The 18,748-nt window shown below is 40.8% G+C and overlaps 1 protein-coding gene across 1 annotated transcript in view; it reads left to right on the plus strand.

Moving 5' to 3' along the window:
* Positions 1 to 18,748, plus strand: part of atp2b2 (ATPase plasma membrane Ca2+ transporting 2) — a 543,565-nt gene that overhangs the window by 264,734 nt on the left and 260,083 nt on the right. The window contains exons 5-7 of the mRNA XM_041191496.1: positions 2,838 to 3,095; positions 5,213 to 5,338; positions 13,461 to 13,586. Coding sequence (XP_041047430.1) covers positions 2,838 to 3,095; positions 5,213 to 5,338; positions 13,461 to 13,586 — 510 coding nt within the window. The remainder of the gene's footprint in view (positions 1 to 2,837; positions 3,096 to 5,212; positions 5,339 to 13,460; positions 13,587 to 18,748) is intronic.

The following is an 18,748-nucleotide window of genomic DNA, read 5'->3' on the forward strand; positions in this document are numbered from 1 at the left end:
GGCACTTTTTTCCTAGGTGGGCAGGCTGAGCTGGGAATTTTCCCCACTCTGCTACCCATCTCGAGGATGAAAATTCAGGCCATACTGACACATGCTAAAAGCCCATCTGTAGGTGTACACGGTAATATATGAACATGCAACTAGATTGTAAGGATTTGTGAGTGTGAAGCCCTCTTCAGGTGTCAGTGTTTCAAAATTTGTAGTCTGGGCTTGAATATGTTGTTTGCTACAGTATGGGCTTTTTCTATATGTAGTGAACGAGCTATGGGCAATGGAAAGTTTGTAGCAGGTTGACAGGTAGACAGACTAACTGATGTATGGTACTGTTGAGTATCCTTACTTTATCAGCTGTCTTAAGGTCTGCCACCTTCTCCAGTAACAGTTGCCTGATCATAGGGAATGGAGATGTTTCCAGACTTTTAAAACTCAAGTGTCACATTTTAGATTTTTTTGTCCTGGTGAACGGAAGGCGCATATTTGTATTTTTCACACGATCTTTCTTCAGGCTTTTTGGAAACAGATTAAGAAAGCACTGGGTAAGACAACTCTAGAGATCAATTGTTAAGTTGTTTTATTTCTCATTGAATAATGCACATTGCAATAGATCATCTGATTCACATAGTATAGGTACAGCTTTAAATATAGGGTTTAGAGGTTTCACTTTAAGTGCAATCAGCAAACTGGCTGCATATTTTAGTCAAAATCACATTTGTTTTCCAAAGTGAAGTTATTGGCAATTTTCCACTGAAACTCATTTGTATAAAGTAACACCTTCCATGAATTAACACAATCTTAGATTTTAGAACACTTTTTTCCCTTTGCATTAAAAGCATTAATGATATATTTGATAGTGAGCCTAGTGCAGTTTTATTAATACAGTTTTATTAATACAGTTAAAAGAATAAGCATTCTTTTAATAAGAGTGTATATTCCAGTGTTTCTTGAACCTTTTCACCTGTAGACCACATAGGTGGAGTGAAAGACCCCACAGACCACGTACTGGTCTTACTCCACCTGCTTTCACTTGCCACCCTAAAAATACTCATCAGAATTAATGGGAAGAATGGTGCTGTGTTTGATGAGATGCCAATGAGATGACATCTGGCACCAAACGGGACAGCTTCAGTCTCATGTCAGGCTTCACGGTGACTCGGTTCTTGTTCTTGAATGTATAAGATCCCAGGCACTATTTTGAAGGAGAACAGGGGAGTTAACCTAGTGTCCTGGTCAATATTTATCCTGCAGTCAACATCACAATAAATAGATTAAATGGTTATTATCAGATTGCTGTTTGTAGAAGTTTGCTGAGTGCAAATTAGCTTCTACATTTCTTACATTACAATAGTGACTACACTTCAAAAGGTGCTTCCTTGGCTGCAAAGCACTTTGAGACATCCGGTGATCATGAAAAGCACAATATAAATGCAAGTCTTTCTTTTTTCTTTGTTTTTAACCCCACGTGTTGAAAATTCGATCTCTCAGTTGTATGATGTAACATTAACATAAATCTTGCTCATAGAACTACATTGTTGTTGTGCACAATTAAGAAGACTCATGCCGCGCACACAGTCTGGTTGTGTGACGTCATGTGCATGGTGGGAATGAGGGCTCTGTCTTCACATCTGCCCTCAGGCATGCCATTGCGCATCAGTGACTTGCATTTTGGATCAGGGTCTATGAAGCACTCTTTGAGAACCTCTGGTCCAGTCATCCTCCTAATAATAACCCAGTTTTAAATAACTGGAAATGACTTTTAAAAATAATTTATGCACAGTCATTTACTAGTTTAATTCGAATACATTAGTCAGTTCCTTATTAATTAATTTTTTAAATATTTAAAGACTTTTAACAGATGCCTGGCTCCTAGTGCCTTTATGCTTTTTTTAAAAGAAAAGCAGCAATTCTAAGAGCTTTCTCACAGGGTTGCAAATGAGCATGGTTAACAGGAACTCGCATGCTGATTATTTCGATGTGGGGTTGGTGCCAGTTTTGTGGGTGGAGCCAACTTAGAGCACAATGTTTTTGAACGAATGCATAAGATCACCAAAACTCGAATGGCACTGGACATGCATTTTGGTGTTTTGCTCTTTCAGCCTTACAGTTTAGAAGATTTGGGATGAATTGAGCTGGAAAATCCAATGTAAACCTAGCCAAAACCTTACCCAGGGATCCTCAGACAATGCTAGGCATTGTGTTATTAAACCCACTCGTCCCTGACTTACCTCACCACTGTTTCATTCTTTTGAGGCTTGGTGTACCATGGACCTAGGCTTTATCTGAAATTTCCCAACTTGTACAAAAAAATATTCAGACATGGTTTTGCAATTTAAAGTGGAAAATTGATAGCTAGCAATTACCACTGCCTCCTGATTTAAATAAAGTTGCCTCAGGAGCATTAATCCTCATAGCACACAGCAGGGAATGGCATATTGACAATGATACGCTTACCGTCAGATGCTAATAGAGTAGTATCTTCATGCCGTCACTTGAAAATCAACCATTTCAATTTTATCCTCATTTAAAACTGATCTTTAAATAATAACCCAGGAGATCTATTCTATCAAGTGCTTATAATACTTTATAACACTTCCATTAAAGAAGTATTGCTCTATTAAAATAAGGTTAAATCCCAAAAGGAAGAAAAGGTCAAGTTTTGAGCAGGTAAGTATCAACCAGATGGGTAAGATTAAAGATGACCCATTTGCTTTCAAAGCCAGTAATATGATGGAATTGAATAGACAGTTGGGCTCAGTTGGGATAGTTGGCAAAAGACAATTGGGCTCATCCTTTAACCATAACATGTAGTTGAATTAATTCTTTATCTGCTGTCTCCACAGTGTGTGGTAGTGCTGCAGGTGGTGTGGAAGATGAAGGGGAATCCGAAGCAGGGTGGATTGAAGGAGCTGCTATCCTACTTTCCGTTATCTGTGTGGTTTTTGTAACTGCTTTTAATGACTGGAGCAAAGAGAAACAGTTTCGAGGTTTGCAAAGTCGGATTGAACAAGAACAGAAGTTCGCCGTTGTCAGGGGAGGCCAAGTCATCCAAATCCCGGTGTCAGAAATTGTTACTGGTGATATTGCACAAGTTAAATATGGTAAGCCTGAACAATAAATTCAATTGATTGCAATCGAATGAAGCTTACCTTTCTCTTATCCGTGTACCCCCTGGAAGAAATTCATGGAGATGATTTTCTTTTATGTGAATGGTTGGTTTATAGACAAAACTTTGTTGCTTTTGTGAATCCTTCCCTTTTTTTATACCGGCCTGTTTCCGGTTCCTGTGTTCCATGACCCACTTGACACACTCTTTAGCAGGGCAGTGACTTGCTTTTTTGGTCTTGAGCCACCATTGCAAAAAGAACCCTATCCTTTTTGCTCAGATAAGCAGCAGCTAGTGCAGTTTGTAATTATTTTTGATGGTTACTGAGGAGAATGCTGATCACATCCAGAGAAATTTGGATAGGAACCTTATATTTAATCCCCTCTGTTTCTTTAGGTCTCCCTGTTTTTCAACTGAGAGAACTGGCAGGCAACCTGCTGGTGGACTTCAGTGGTGTTTTATAATAGTCTCAAAGGAGGTGCACAAAGAATCCCCTTGGTTAAATCTGTCCCCAGTTGTCTCCCTCTCAGTGTCAAGTTTTTATTCAATTTTGCACAATTATTTTTTGCACATGCTACCCTGCAAACATATCTTTAGGTTTAAACGGGGTTGCTTTCTTATTGTTTGTTCTGCTAATAAACATCACTCCTAATACGTTTCTGGTGTTAACAGCTCTGCTTTCACAGATGGAACAGATGAATCAGAAACTCAATGTGTGAATCCTCATCCTTGTCAATTGAAGCTCTGGTGTGCTGTACCAGAGCATCCATTTTTGATCTAATTTAAGACAGTTGTAGTGGCTGCTCATTAGTGAGATGGAATTGCTTTGTATGATTTCATTAAAACCCTTGGTATCTGACTAGTTAGTTATCTTTGATTAATGGTTTCCATTTTTTCTGTTTTTTTTATCTCGTTTGTCATTCACACCTTTTCGAGGAATTCTGTGCCCATCACAAATTAATAAAAGTGGAAACTTTAATCACACATGGCTTCCTTCAGACTCAGATGCAGAGAATAGACCATTTTGCCATTTTTGACATCCAGTGCCAACATTGAGCATTCCTGTAAGAATGCACTGGCCAGGCACAGAGTGAATCTCCGTCTGCTCTGTCCCAACAGAAAAATGTAAATCAGATTTCAAAGATCATTGTTTACTGCAGCAGTATTAACAATTCAAATACTACAAAAGCTATGCAAGCAGCCTTGTCAATTCTAATTTGCATTAGTTTTTTTTTAACTCTTTCACTGGATGTGGCCATTGCTGGCAAGGTCAACACTTGTTGCCTGTCCCTAATTGCACTAAGAAGGTGCTGGTGAGTTGTCTTCTTGAACTGCTGCAGTCCATCTGACATAGTTACACCCACTGTGCTGTTAGGAAGGCAGTTCCCAGGTTTTTGACCCAGCGACAATGAGGGAACAGTTCCATGTCAGGATAGTGTGTGACTTAGAAGTGGTGGTGTGCCTGTGTGTCTGTTGCTCTTGTCCTTCTTGGGAGTTTGGAAATGCTGTCAAAGGAGGCTTGACGACTTGTTACAGTTCATCTTGGATATGGTACTGACTGTTGCCACTGTATGCACTCATGGTGATGGCAGTGAATGTTTAAGGTGGTGCTGATTAAGTGAGCTGCTTTGTCCTAGATGGTGTCAAACTTCTTGTGTTGCTGGAGGTGCATTCATCCAAGCATGTGGAGAATATTCCACCACACTCATGTCTTGTGGATGCTGGGTAGGATTTGGGGAGTCAGGAGGTGAGTTGCTTGCTATAGAATACCCAGCCTCTGACCTGACCTTGTAGCCACAGTATTTATAGACATTATATTTGTCCTCTTGCTCTGCAAGAATTGGGAACGTTTCAACCCAAAGTTATTTTAAGTAAGACTTGATGGCCTACAAAAAGATAAAACTTTTAATTCCACTTTTCTGGGCTGGATGCAGATCCATGTTCCAGAGATCAAAGCTTTGTTGCTGTATTGTATAACCATATGGCTTGCTTTACTTTTAAAGCTTTTGTAATGAGCGAGTCTAATTGTTCCATAATTGCTTGCAATAAGAATGCACAATAAATTACTTGGCAGACTGTTCCTGATCCCTTTATTTTGTCTTTACTTATCAGGTGATCTGCTCCCTGCGGATGGAATTTTAATTCAGGGAAATGACCTTAAAATTGATGAAAGTTCTTTAACTGGAGAATCTGATCATGTCCGTAAGTCTGCCGACAAGGACCCCATGTTACTTTCTGGTGAGTAGACTGGAGATATTATTGTATGCTATATCAGACAGCAAAGAGGGAATTAGTTAAAAAATGATGAACAATCTTCATGTAAGAAATAAATCTTGGAGCAACATTAAACATCATAGGACCTCATAACCCATTAGAGAGGAGGAAAGGTGCAGAATGAGAGAACCACTTGAATCTGCGTGTTTCAAGCACTGAAAGGCAGTTCACGTGTAGAAACATGCAGGAAATCTGACAGGGCGAGCCCAGACATGGAACTTAACTGTGTTAAAGGAGTGGGCTGGGCTGACCAAGTGGATGAGAGTGATGTGTGACTGGAGGCATTAATAAAAAGACTGAGATTTGGAAGAAGTTAAGGACAACACAAAATAAGATTATACTCAAACTTCTTAAAGCATTCATTAATAAAGCTGCTGAGACTCGCTTCTCGTAATCCCTTTTTCTGATGATGGTTCTGCCCATTTCCCATCCTGTTTCCCATCATGTTATGGCACGGTTAATGATAAATACTGATCTGCCCAAATCCCAAAGGGATACTTGAAACAGCTGCCAAAACAGTTTTTGCAATTTGTATAGTATCAGTACAGGTTCTGAAATCAGGAAATTATGTTCCCAGCTACTTGTGATGATTGTATAGTAAAGTAAACATTTATTAAAAGAATAAAGCAAAAAAAGATAATTACACTTAATACAAGGATAGCTTCACACAGTGAACTGTACTTTAAAACAGTTCCACAAGATCTTAACTTAGCTACCCTCAGAGCTAACCTTCCCATCTTCTGTTCAGTAACTATTCTTATAGATTCTAAAATCTGTACAATTCCAGTAACTTTTACCACACTGTACCTTTTTTTCCTTGGGGTGTCCTCTGAGGCTAACAGCAACTTGGTCTTCAGGTCTGGTTCTGTCCACACTGTCTTCTGGGAGTTCTGACCAGCTATCCTGCTGTCTTCTGGGAGATCTCATCAGCTACCTTATCACACAGGCTTCAGTATTTCCTTAAATATGTCCCTGCCTTTTGATCTCTCTATTGTCTCAACCAGTCTGTTTAGAAATGCTTTCTTCCTAGACTTGATTAAACTCTACTTTAGCTCTTAGATTTTCAAAAAAGTAAACTTAGTCTATCTTTACGTTATTTACTAACACCTTTTTACAAATTGCATATATCCCCTTTTGAACTAAAACAACTCAGTTCAAAATTACTCCTGTTATTGTTTTATGTAAAACTCTAATTGAAGTTCCTCTTGGTTCATTAACATATCAAAACCACTTCTTACTGTTGGCTTTAGACTTTTGAAGTCACTCTGGCTCTTACTCCAATGACCGTACTTACACCCTGAACATGCTGTCTTCCAGTACATAAGAAATATGACAGGGTTATTAACAGAAGAAAAATATTACATTTTTTTGGTTTCTTGACAATCACCTATGTCTTGTTGGGAAGGGCGGTTTAGGTGTGGGGTGTTGGTTTAGCATTGAGTAAGTGACATGTTGATGATGACCAAAATAACATCAGGTTCCCAAAAACATTATCATATCCCTACTTACATGTAGTATTTGGGTTCTGGCATGAGCACTGGCTGCCTAAAGCGAAGCCAACTCAAAAAATCACAACAAGAGGACCGAGGGTGAGAAATTTTCATCTTGTTACTGCCCCATTCACACTAGAACAGGACAGATGAAAATCAAGCCACGGATTAAAAGAGTGTGACAGCATACAAAGGAAGTTGGTTGAAGGGCAGAAAACAGAGTTATGGTTAATGGACATGTTTTGGACTGGAGGGATATGAATAGTACTGTAGCCAAATCCATTTAAAACAGGTAAATGATCCAGACTGTAGGTTCATGATTGATTGTGAAGAGGACTGCAAGTGACTTAGGGAAGAGATGGACAGGTTAATAGATTGGTCAGATAGATGCCAAAGAAATTTAATGTAGAAAAATATGAGCTGATACAATATGGGAGTAAAATGTGGAGAGGAAATATATATTAAATTGTAAAACTTTATTAGAGTAGCGGAGCAGTCACCCCTAGGAGGTTTAGATACATAAATATTTAAAAGTGGGGGAAACATTGATAAAACTGTCAAAGAGCATTGTGATCTTAATTTTTATAAATGGGCACAGAGTACTAAAGCGAAGAGGTAATGTTGAACCAATTTGAATTCTGTTCCTTTTTTCTAGCATAGCCATTTGTTATCATAAATAATGGATTGGAGCTGCAGATGTTTAGAATTGTGCCACAGTTGCAACTTTGTTTTTGCCCTTCCGAATTTTATGTTAAATATGAATTCAGTTTTCTTGCTATAATAACACAACTGCAGATTACGAGATGGTTATCGGTTTAATCATACTTTTCAGAACAAATGCACAATGTTGTGGCATTTTTGTCAGAAGAAAGCATTTCTGTTTGAATTGAAAAAGGCACAATATTGTGATATGAAATATTTCCAGAATGTGAGCTGAAGCTACAAAAATCAGAATCATTTTAAATTAAGTTATACATTTATGGATCTAAAAAAAACTGTCTCAGTTATATAAGATTTTTACATGTTCTCCAATGTAGCCCACTGAAATTCTGTCCTCTGTGAGCAGAGAGGAGCTCTCAAGCCCAATCAGATAGCTGGATTTTGCTGACATCATCGGAACTTTGACATCAGGCTCATTTCTGGGTCGGACTTTGGCTGGACATCCTGGAGGTAGCCAGTTAAGAAGCTGCCTCTGGGAGGCCTGTCCAATTAAGGATGGTAGGAGGACCAGGGAACCGGCAGGCCCAATCACAGGGCCTGCAGCAACGTACAGCTGGCAGCCCCCCACTGGGAGATTTGGGCGGTGTAAATGTAGGCAGGAGAACAGAAAAGAATCTCAAGATGGAGCTGTCCTCTGAAGAATTATAAAAGAGTAAAAATAAAGTGTAGCCACAGCAGTCAGGCCACCATTGTGCATGTTCAGGGGTACCCCCTCAATAACGGCGAGCAGCAGCAACAGCCCGGTGATTCCTGTAGCTCTGGGGCTGGGGGATTAAAGGAGACCTTAATGGTCCCTGGCCTTATGCCCAGAGGCCAACTCGAGGCAATAGCCAGCTTTGCCTCGGCGTGGTCCCATCCACCGTTGGGAAGAACCCGACATGAGATTCTCTATTTTTCTCTCAGTCCTGCCTCCAAGCCCAACTCTGCAGGACAGGAAAGATTCACCCCAGTGATACTAATAAGCGTGGATTTTGATTCTTTGGAAAACTGATGTAGATTCCTGTCTGCAAAGGTGAAAGCAAATGAATATTACAATTCTTCATAACATTGCATCAGCCAAAAAATAAATTAAGAATCAGAAATAGGAAACGTCCACACCACATCATGGAGAAAATGAAAAATGGGAAAGCTGATGTATTCTCAATGAGTATTAATTTTATCAGCTTTCAGTTTTGAACTGGACTGACAGGAAGATTTTTGACAGTTACCTGTTGACAAGCTTTCACTGCTAGATTTTACATATTCACAGAGGGGGAAAAATGAGTATTCAAAGGCTATGCAATCTGTAACACCATTTTTTGACATCCTTACCTTCAATAAACATTCCACAAGGCTATTTTTAGCCAGTCAGCAGACATGTACTTCAATGACTTTCACCGTACAAGGACTAATTTACTGTGTCAAGGATAATGAAAGACAGCACGTGCTGTAGAAATGTGTCACTGCAGTGTGTGTGAAACATATTGAACATTTTGAAATATGTCAAGGTTTTGTCTAGCAGCTTCAGACACAGATTTAGAAATCCGCAATTGTCACAAACAAAATTGTAGATTTAAAGCTAATTATAAAATGTATTCTTTCTCGCAGCTGTGCTAATTACAGAGACGAACAGATCTTAATGAGCCTGCAATCTGTCTGCTGTACATGTCAAAATGGGGATTAAGATTAAACCTTCATATGTTCTCAAATTGGTCTATGTTGAAAGTTTAAGCTCCTAGTTTTGGTAACAGTTATTAAACATCTCCTTGAAGTGTAAACACCTTATTTTACATTTATTTGCACCATATCATTGCATTGTTCAAAGGGGTGACACCCACCGTGTTGAAGAATTAATCTGGATTGGGGACAGTCTGTGAAGTGCCTCCTATTAAAATTCCATTCAAACACCAAACACCTTTTGCTGCATCAGTATTGAGTTTATATTTTACTAGATTGATACCTGGAATGAGCAGGTTGCCTTATAAGGATAGGTTAGACAGACTGGATTTGTTTCCACTGGAGTTTAGAAGAGTGAGGGGGTGACTCGATTCAAGTACATAAGATCCTGAACGGCCTTGACAAGGTGGATGTGGAAAGGATGTTTCCTCTTGTGGATGAGTCCAGAACTAGGGGGCACTGTTTTAAAAGTAGAGATTACCCTTATAGGACAGAGATGAGGAGAAGTTTTTTCTCCCAGAGGGTTGTGTGACTTTAGAGCACTCTGCCTCAGAAGGCAAAGGAAGTGGGGTCACTGAATATTTTTAAGGTGCAGATAGATAGATTCTTGTTAGGCAGGGGAATCAAAGATATTGGGGTAGATGGGAATGTAGATCTCGAAGCACAAACAGAGCAGTGATGATATTGAATGGCGGAGCAGGCTCGAGGGGCCGAATGGCTAACTTCTGCTCCTTTTTCATATATTCGTATCTTAGGTTATTTTGCTGAAATCAAAGAGTAAATGAAGAATTGTGTTTGATAAGTAATAATGTTATCCTGGAATCTATCAATGTCATGCCAGAGCCAGGCACTGGAAGCCACTTGATGTAATTTGCCTTCCGTTTTCTTTCTCCTCTCTGAGTGTGTGGCTCGACTCAGTCACACAATTGAAATCATGATCTCGTAAGCGAGAACAGTGAGGATTCAGTGACACAGCTGCCTCACATTTTTCCACCCCATTGTTTTCAAAGTGTTGAAATCTTTAAATCTTCGGTTAACACGGCTTGCCTGTATTGAATTCCAACATATGGGGCAGCGTTTTAGCAGCCCCCGGGTGGAGCAGCAGAGGTGGAGGGTGCCTGGTGAGGAGCCACTTCAGCATGGCTCCCTAACATAGTCCTGCCACCAAGGAAGTTACCCAGTGGCGGGCTGTGAGACAGATCGGCTGCTCGCTCTGAGGAGGTGGACAACCAATTGGCATAATTAAAGGGACAATTAAGGGCTATTTTAGGGGGCCACTAGCTATATAGAGGTGGCCTCCCAATGGTAGTCTGGAGGGGTGGGTCCATTGGAGTCGGTCCATTGGAGTCAGATGCTCTATGCGTCCCGGGGGGGCCCTAGGTAGGAATAGTAGCCCAACAATTCCACCCCACCCCTCCCTTGGAGGGGCTTGCCCTCCAATTGGCAGGGCCTGCCTCCTCTGCCATCTTAAATTTTAACCTATTCTTTCTTCCAAGAGGGTACCTCGATCTTGAGGCTACTCTGAGGTCTCCGACCAGCCTGAGCAGTAGCCACCTCTTCTGATGGCGGTGTTGGGGATTTACAGCTGCCAGTCCTCCAACTGCAGGCGGCCAATTAGGAAGCCACCTCTGGTTAAAATGTGGTCTTGCTACGAGCAAGTGCACTTCTTCACGACGTTGGGGGTCTCAAAGCACCTGCCAAAACCCAGCCCATTAACTATGTGTGTCAGGATAATGACAAGGATAATCCTCAAATACAGTAACCTGCAGAGCTGTGGACCAAATATTGGCAAGTGGCATTAGGCTGGATGTTTTGCAGTTGGTGCAGATACAATGGGCCAAGTGGTCTCTTTCTATGCCATAAGCCCACCATAGAGTAGGCCAAGTGCAAAGGGCAATCCTTCAAAAATTTCTGTGATTCATATAGCACAGTTGACTGTCACCACGACATGGCATATACGGCACAGTTTGTGTTAAAACGTCTTTTTTGATTCAGATGTGATCATTTACAAAAGACAGGAATGGTTCTACAGGAATTCAGGAAAAAATACTAAAACCAAAGCAACTGCAGACGCTGGGAATTTGAAATGAAAAGAAAGATTGCTGAACATACTCAGGTCAGTTCGCACCTGTGGAGACAGAAACAGAGTTAATGCCTACGTTCGCTCTGTTTCTCTTTCGCAGAGGCTGCCTGACCTGAATATTTTCAACATTTTCTTTTTTTGATTATAGAGAACACAAGTCCTAGTCAATATTGCAGTAAGTATTGTGGGGTCAAACAAAACGAATCACAATTTTAAAAGTTGTCTCTGGGTTTACGAAAGGATGCTTCAATTTACATTATATACATGATCAGGAAAATTGAATGCCAAGTTTGTTAGTAAAACTGTACAGTTTCTTCCCATTTGAGATATGGCTCAACATGCTTTACGTTGCAGGGTGTATTTCTCACCTAAGCAATTATCCTTGCTGATCCTGCCTTGTTGGCAAATTAGAAATTCATGCAGCTCCATTGCACATTTTAATTATTGCCTAAGAATTAAAGCTCCACATTCTCTAAATATAAATAAGAACTTTTTGGCATAAGGAAGTCATTATATTGTCCTTCCCTTGAGAGGTGGGTGTTTTTTTTTAAAAAGGATCACTGCTCATGAAGTCATGAGACTTGTGTTCAACTCGATTTTCTTTGCTTTGGGTAAAATAAAACAGACATTTCTTAAGTTACACAATGTAAAGAGTTCTGTGAGTAGAAAAGACTAATTATTGCAAAGGACATTTCACGCAAACCCCCCAGCTGCTATTGAGTCAATCATTTAGGTATTACTCATCTACAAAGACTTCCTGGTTCTGAGGGTTTGGTTTGTCTTTTCATGATATAGTTATTAGAGTGACTCCTTGGGTTTACTTTATGGAACTAGTAGGAATTTGCTGTGACATATGACCCTATGCTATGACTGATCCATGACATACTTAAATTGTTGTTTCCAAATCGGATTGGTTCAAATATCAGACGTGTTGATGAGGCCTGCCAGTCATGTAAAATCTGCGAACAATAGTTATAATTCTGAGAATTAACTCATTAATTACATATAAAAAAATTTAATTAACTAGTTTCTTGATTCAGGCCAACAATCGATTAAATATATTTGGTTTCCAAAAGTTTAGATTCTCAAAAGCAGAGTCCTAAAGGAATAAACAGCTAATGTTCTTTTGTGGATTGCCAGTTTCCATTTCTCCAGTGTCAAATTTAAGGTTGAAGAGAAGGCAAAAAGATGATCTATCCTCCTCATTTTTGAATATTAACATGTTTGTGTTAAGCATCAGCTTTTGGTAGGAATGGACTCATTTTGTATATGGACTCAACTCATGCTGACCTGTGTAAATTGGGCCTGGAATCAGAAAATTGGGATTAATGTACCAGGCTTTCTAACCTAACGGCTGAATGGTTGATGTTAGTTAGAAGATCAGGTAGATTTTCAGATAAAACCACAAGAAGTTGGGAAGGAGGTGTTTTACTGTGATCACCTCTTAATGGGAAGGTCTCATGTCAGTCATATTTCTTTTATCCAAACATTTTTGTTCAGCAAACATCATTAAAAACATATCTACTCTTCTAAATTGGCAATAATATGTTCTCTAAGTGCTGAAGAATTAAAATTATTAATCTATCTTGGACAGCAGGTTTCCATTATTTAGCGCGAGGGATATAAAACTGGTCGGTAGGACAGGTTTTATTGTACAATATTAGCGGGAGGGTATGTTAATCTGCTCAAACAATCAAGATAGCAGTACTGTTTTGCGAAGCAAATGAAGCCATACTGTCACAAAGGATCACAGCACGTCGCTAACTGCATGCCAATAAAGCTGATGTTATTTAGTTTAAAATAGTGCTTCTTCTAATTCAAAGATGGATTTATTACAATATGGGCCAAGAACCTTCCAGTTTAAGGATTAGCCAGATGCTTTTCTGATCAAATGTACGTGCTAAATCAAAGCTGAAGCATTATTGCCTTTGATCAGATATTTCCTCCAACACCGTTATCAACAAATTACCATGTTCTGTAGTTACAAATTGTGATTGATAATGGAATTTGTCTCACTATTAACTGGTACTTGCTTAGACCTAGCATTATGATAATGACATTCCATTTGGTTTTGAGCGAGTGTGAGGTTATCATGCTTCTGTAAAACTGCTTTACTGACCACTTTTTTTTTCAATAGGTACCCATGTCATGGAAGGTTCAGGCAAAATGCTTGTCACAGCCGTGGGAGTTAACTCACAGACTGGCATCATATTCACATTGCTGGGTGCAGGTGGTGAAGAAGAGGAAAAGAAAGACAAGAAAGGTAATTTCACTGCTGCAGAAAATAGTTAGGTATTGATCAAATTCTTGCAAGTTGGTTCAGTATGACTGGATTCTGAAATCTCTAACCTGAAGCACTGGTTTGATTCTGGCACATGTTAATATATGTTATAGGTGGAGTCACTGGTATAGATTTTCCAACCAGGAACACTTGCTTTAATTTGGAGTAAAGTTGGCATTCCTGGTTCAAAAAATGAGCAGGGACATGGGAGTGTTGGATTTCCAACTCTTGTGATTCTCCAATAAAGTTTTGAAGGAATACAGTATTAGTGTATAATGATATGATGAGATCATATATATTGTTTTCCTGTCACTTCCACAAATCATTTAACAACGCCCTCATTAATTGTTTCTTTCAGGATTATGATGTTTAAAATACTGCTAGTCATATTGTGCATTTTTTTTGCTGTTTTTTTTGCTACCACATGAATTTGAGAGACCTGTCACTGTGCTGCTACATTTTTTCCACTCCAGCTGCCACTTGGCTACACTGGCTTTGGGAGAAATAAAAGGAACAGGGAATGATCAGGCTGTCCCCCTGAGATGTACTCCCATTGCAGGGGACATAGGCTGAGCTGCTCATACCCCCTGTGCCTGTGGAGGCTTCAGTTCACTGAAGGAACAGTCATGGAGTTGTGTCACATGATGTACCGGTAGCAAAACACAAGCCTGCTGCAGCACTGCCAGTGGCTGTTAAACAGTCCTCAAACTTTTATCCATTTGGGTCTTTTCACAGAATCATACAGCACAGAAGGCGGCCATTCAACCCATCATATGTGTGCCATCACTGCCATCCTATTAGTCCCACTCCACTACTCTTTTCCCACAGCACTACAAATTTTTCATTTTCAAGCTTCTGCGAGATTTACAGTGAACGTCAGCCAATCAGCAGTGCATAGATCTATGAAATAAGCAACAGATTAATAGTTCGATTGGGCATCCAGTTCATTCCATTTACCATGGACAACGAGGAACAGCATGAGAGAACTCTGCAGTTTCAGAGAGTAGCAGGATTGCTGTTGGTGCAGTGGGCTGTTATTGTACAAAAATAGCCATAATAGCCCCTTACATTTGTTGTATATTTGATTTGCCTCCAAGCAATGCTGAGATGACACTAGTTTCTAAGTGTGCAACAGGTTTATTTACAAGAGTTTTAAACTTTCCCTGCAATCACACAATGTTTGCATCATGCTTATCCCAGCTCTAGCTTCTCGCAACTTCTGTGGTTACTTTAGCTCTGAGTGCACACACAGGCTTAACCAATCAAGCACAGTGAACATAGATCAGTTACCAGACTCTCAGTCAAACAAAGAATGATTGAACACTACAACATTATGCCACTACTAATACAAATTGCAGGGTATTGTATTCTCATTGTGCATCTTGTCTGCAACCACAAAGCATGGTAGTGCTCACTATTTCAGTAGCTGTAATGATGCATTCATTTTGAGGACTGCACGTTCCTACCAATATTTGACCCTGTAAGTCAAATCTCAGGATGGCTCCCTGGACATCAAAGTTATCCTTTGCAGCCGTCTCTGAGGTTTTCCTGACCACCAGCTGAATGCAGATATAATGAGATGTATACCTACACAGGAGTTATCAAGTGCACTATAGTATGTTGAAGCAGTGCTTCAGGAACCTAAATCAATTTGGTGGCACCTTCAGTACAGCGCAGCTAGATTTTAGGATTCTCACTGCTGTTTGCTGTACAACTTGGCTGCAGGAAATGGAAGGGCCTCAGGAGCAGCAAGAAGAACCTCATGAGATGCTGCACAATCAGGAAGACTCAATGGAAGACAACAATTTTGCAAGCAGCTTGAGAAATGAGTTCAGCTCCATACAAGAGATTTTCTTCCAACTTGAAAATGCGTTAACTGTCCTCTCAAAATCCTCCGCATGCCCTCTATGCTTAGGCTTTGTTTGGATTGAAATGCAACCATGTACCTGGTTTGCGGTAGTCATGTGATCTCTGCCATGAGGCACAGGCTGGGGGTATGTTACATTCAGTTCTAATAAAGACATTTCATTGGAAGCAAGATACTCTTTAAGCATGTAACAGGTCCTGAGTTAAAAAACCTTCCCTTTTCAGCATGACTTGAAAATCTAAGTGTCTTACCACTGATGAAACCAGAACCCTAACCTCCACAGACAAGAACTGAGTTCAATCATATATTTGCTCTGTTTCAGTGTGTCTGTGTGGTGTGTATACATGTGTACCCACTCTTTTCTGTAATGGTGTTTCTTTCCCCTTGGTGACAATTTATAAACTATGTGCTTTTGACTCCCATCTAGTCCTTCAAACAGATATTACTTCAGTAGCAGGAAGACATGAAGTGGTTGGCTGCTGTGTATTAGTGGCAGCCTCTTGGAGTTGAAGTTGCTCCCACCTTATGGCAGCTGAGACCTGGGCTGGATTTGTTGCAGCCTGCAGCACATTCATTAGTGAATCATAGGAATTTACAGCTCAAAAGGAGGCCATTTGCCCTATTGTTTCAATACTAGCACTTTGAGCAAGCCAGAAACAAATCTGCAACCTGCTCTCTTCCCATAGCCCTGTTTTTTCCACTGCTTCAGGAACGTATCCAATTTTCCCTTAAGTGATGTACCAGTCTATCCCTCAACCTCCCTGAAGCAAACCATTCCATTGTACAACAACCCTTTGTGTAAAGAAATTTCTTCTAGCTTCTCTCCTCCCTCTCTGGCAGGTTTAAATTGATGACCGTCGTCACTGACTCCTCAACCAGAGGAGATAGTCTTTCCCTAGTCACCTGATCAAAACTTTTGATAATCTAAATAACCTCTGTTAAATCTCCTCTTAGAAGTGCTTTTGGGATAATGATTTTAAACAGGCAGGAGGTAAGAATTGAATAAAATTTCATGTCAAAATAGAGGGTTTGAATATTCGGAACTGCTTGCTGAAAAGTACAGGTTTAATCAAGGAAAAACAGAAGTAGGGATTTCTTTGTTCCAAATGTCACATTATAAGAGAGGCTGGGATGTGGTCAACTAGGCTGCTTAAAAATGTTCCAAATGCAAGAACTGAATGTTAATGGGAGAAAATCTGTAACTTTCAATTAGGCATTTGTGACCTTCTCAAAATATATTCCTCAGAATGTTTCCCGGAGTCTATGGACCTAAGTGCAAGTTTAGCACAGGACAATTAGCCAGTTAAAACAAAAAGATAAAAGCAAAAAACTGTGGATGCTGGAAATCCAAAACAAAAACAAAAATACCTGGAAAAACTCAGCAGGTCTGGCAGCATCTGCGGAGAGGAACACAATTAACGTTTCGAGTTCGAATGACCCTTCAACAGAACTAAGTAAAAATAGAAGAGAGGTGAATATAATCTGATTCAAGGGGATGGGGGGTGGGACAAGAAGAGCTGGATAGAGGGCCAGTGATAGGTGGAGATAACCAAAAGATGCCACAGACAAAAGGACAAAGAGGTGTTGAAGGTGGTGATATTATCTAAAGGAATGTGCTCATGAAGGGTAGAAAGCAGGACGAGCAAGGTACAGATAGCCCTAGTAGGAGTGGGGTGGGGGGAAGGGATCGAAATAGGCTAAAAGGTAGAGATAAAACAATAGATGGAAATACACTGAAAAATAATGGAAGTAGGTGAGAAAAGAAAAATTTATATAAATTATTGGAAAAAACAAAAAGGAGGGGGAAAATCGGAAGGGGGGTGGGGATGGAGGAGAGAGTTCATGATCTAAAATTGTTGAACTCAATATTCAGTCCGGAAGGCTGTAAAGTGCCTAGTCGGAAGATGAGGTGCTGTTCCTCCAGTTTGTGTTGAGCTTCACTGGAACAATGCAGCAAGCCTAGGATGGACATGTGGGCATGAAAGCAGGGTGGAGTGTTGAAATGGCAAGCGACAGGGAGGTCTGGGTAATACTTGCGAACAGACCAAAGGTGTTCTGCAAAGCGGTCACCCAGTCTGTATTTGGTCTCTCCAATGTAGAGGAAACCGCATTGGGAGCAATGAATGCAGTAGACTAAATTGAGGGAATTGCAAGTGAAATTCTGCTTCACTTGAAAGGAGTGTTTGGGCCCTTGGACGGTGAGGAGAGGCGGAAGTATAGGGGCAGGTGTTGCACCTTCTGCGGTTGCATGGGAAGGTGCCGTGGGAGGGGGTTGAGTTATAGGGGGTGATGGAGGAGTGGACCAAGATGTCTCGGAGGGAATGATCCCTGTGAAATGCCCCCAGGGGGGTGAAGGGAAGATGTGTTTGGTGGTGGCATCATGCTGGAGTTGGCAGAAATGGCAGTGGATGATCTTTTGAATGCGGAGACTGGTGGGGTGATAATTGAGGACAAGGGGGACCCTATTATGTTTCTGGGAGGGAGAAGAAGGTGTGAGGGCGGATGCGCGGGAGATGGGCCGGACACGGTTGAGGGCCCTGTCAACCACCGTGGGTGGAACACTTTGGTTATGGAAGAGAGACAGAGAGGTCTGATGGCTCTCCACTTCTTCCTCGAACAGAGGCCCAAACAATCCCTATCCACCACTACTCTCCTCTGTCTGGCTGAACGTGTTCTCACACTGAACAATTTCTCCTTAAACTCCTCTCACTTCCTCCAAATAAAAGGTGTGGCTATGGGTACCCGCATGGGCCCCAGCTTTGCCTGTCTCTTTATGGGGTATGTGGAACATTCCTTGTTCCAGTCCTACTCTGGCCCCCCTCCCACAACTCTTTCTCCGGTATATCGATGATTACTTCATTGCTGCTTCATGCTCTCGCCTGAACCTGGAAAGATTTATTAATTTTGCTTCCAATTTCCACCCCTCCATCATTTTCACATGGTCCATCTCTGACACTTCCCTTCCCTTCCTTGATCTCGCTGTCTCAATTTCTGGTGATAGACTATCCACCAACTCCCACAGCTACCTCGACTACAGCTCCTCATACCCCGCTTCCAATAAGGACTCCATCCCATTCTCTCAATTCCTTTGCCTCCATCGCATCTGTTCTGATGATGCCACTTTCAAAAACAGTTCCTCTGACATGTCCTCCTCCTTCCTTAACCGAGGTTTTCCACCCACGGTGGTTGACAGGACCCTCAACCGCCTCCGGCCCAACTCCTGCGCATCCGCTCTCACACCTTCTTCTCCCTCCCAGAAACATGATAGGGTCTCCCT

Source organism: Carcharodon carcharias, chromosome 7 (genome assembly GCF_017639515.1).
Source record: "Carcharodon carcharias isolate sCarCar2 chromosome 7, sCarCar2.pri, whole genome shotgun sequence".
Taxonomy (NCBI): Eukaryota; Metazoa; Chordata; class Chondrichthyes; order Lamniformes; family Lamnidae; genus Carcharodon; species Carcharodon carcharias.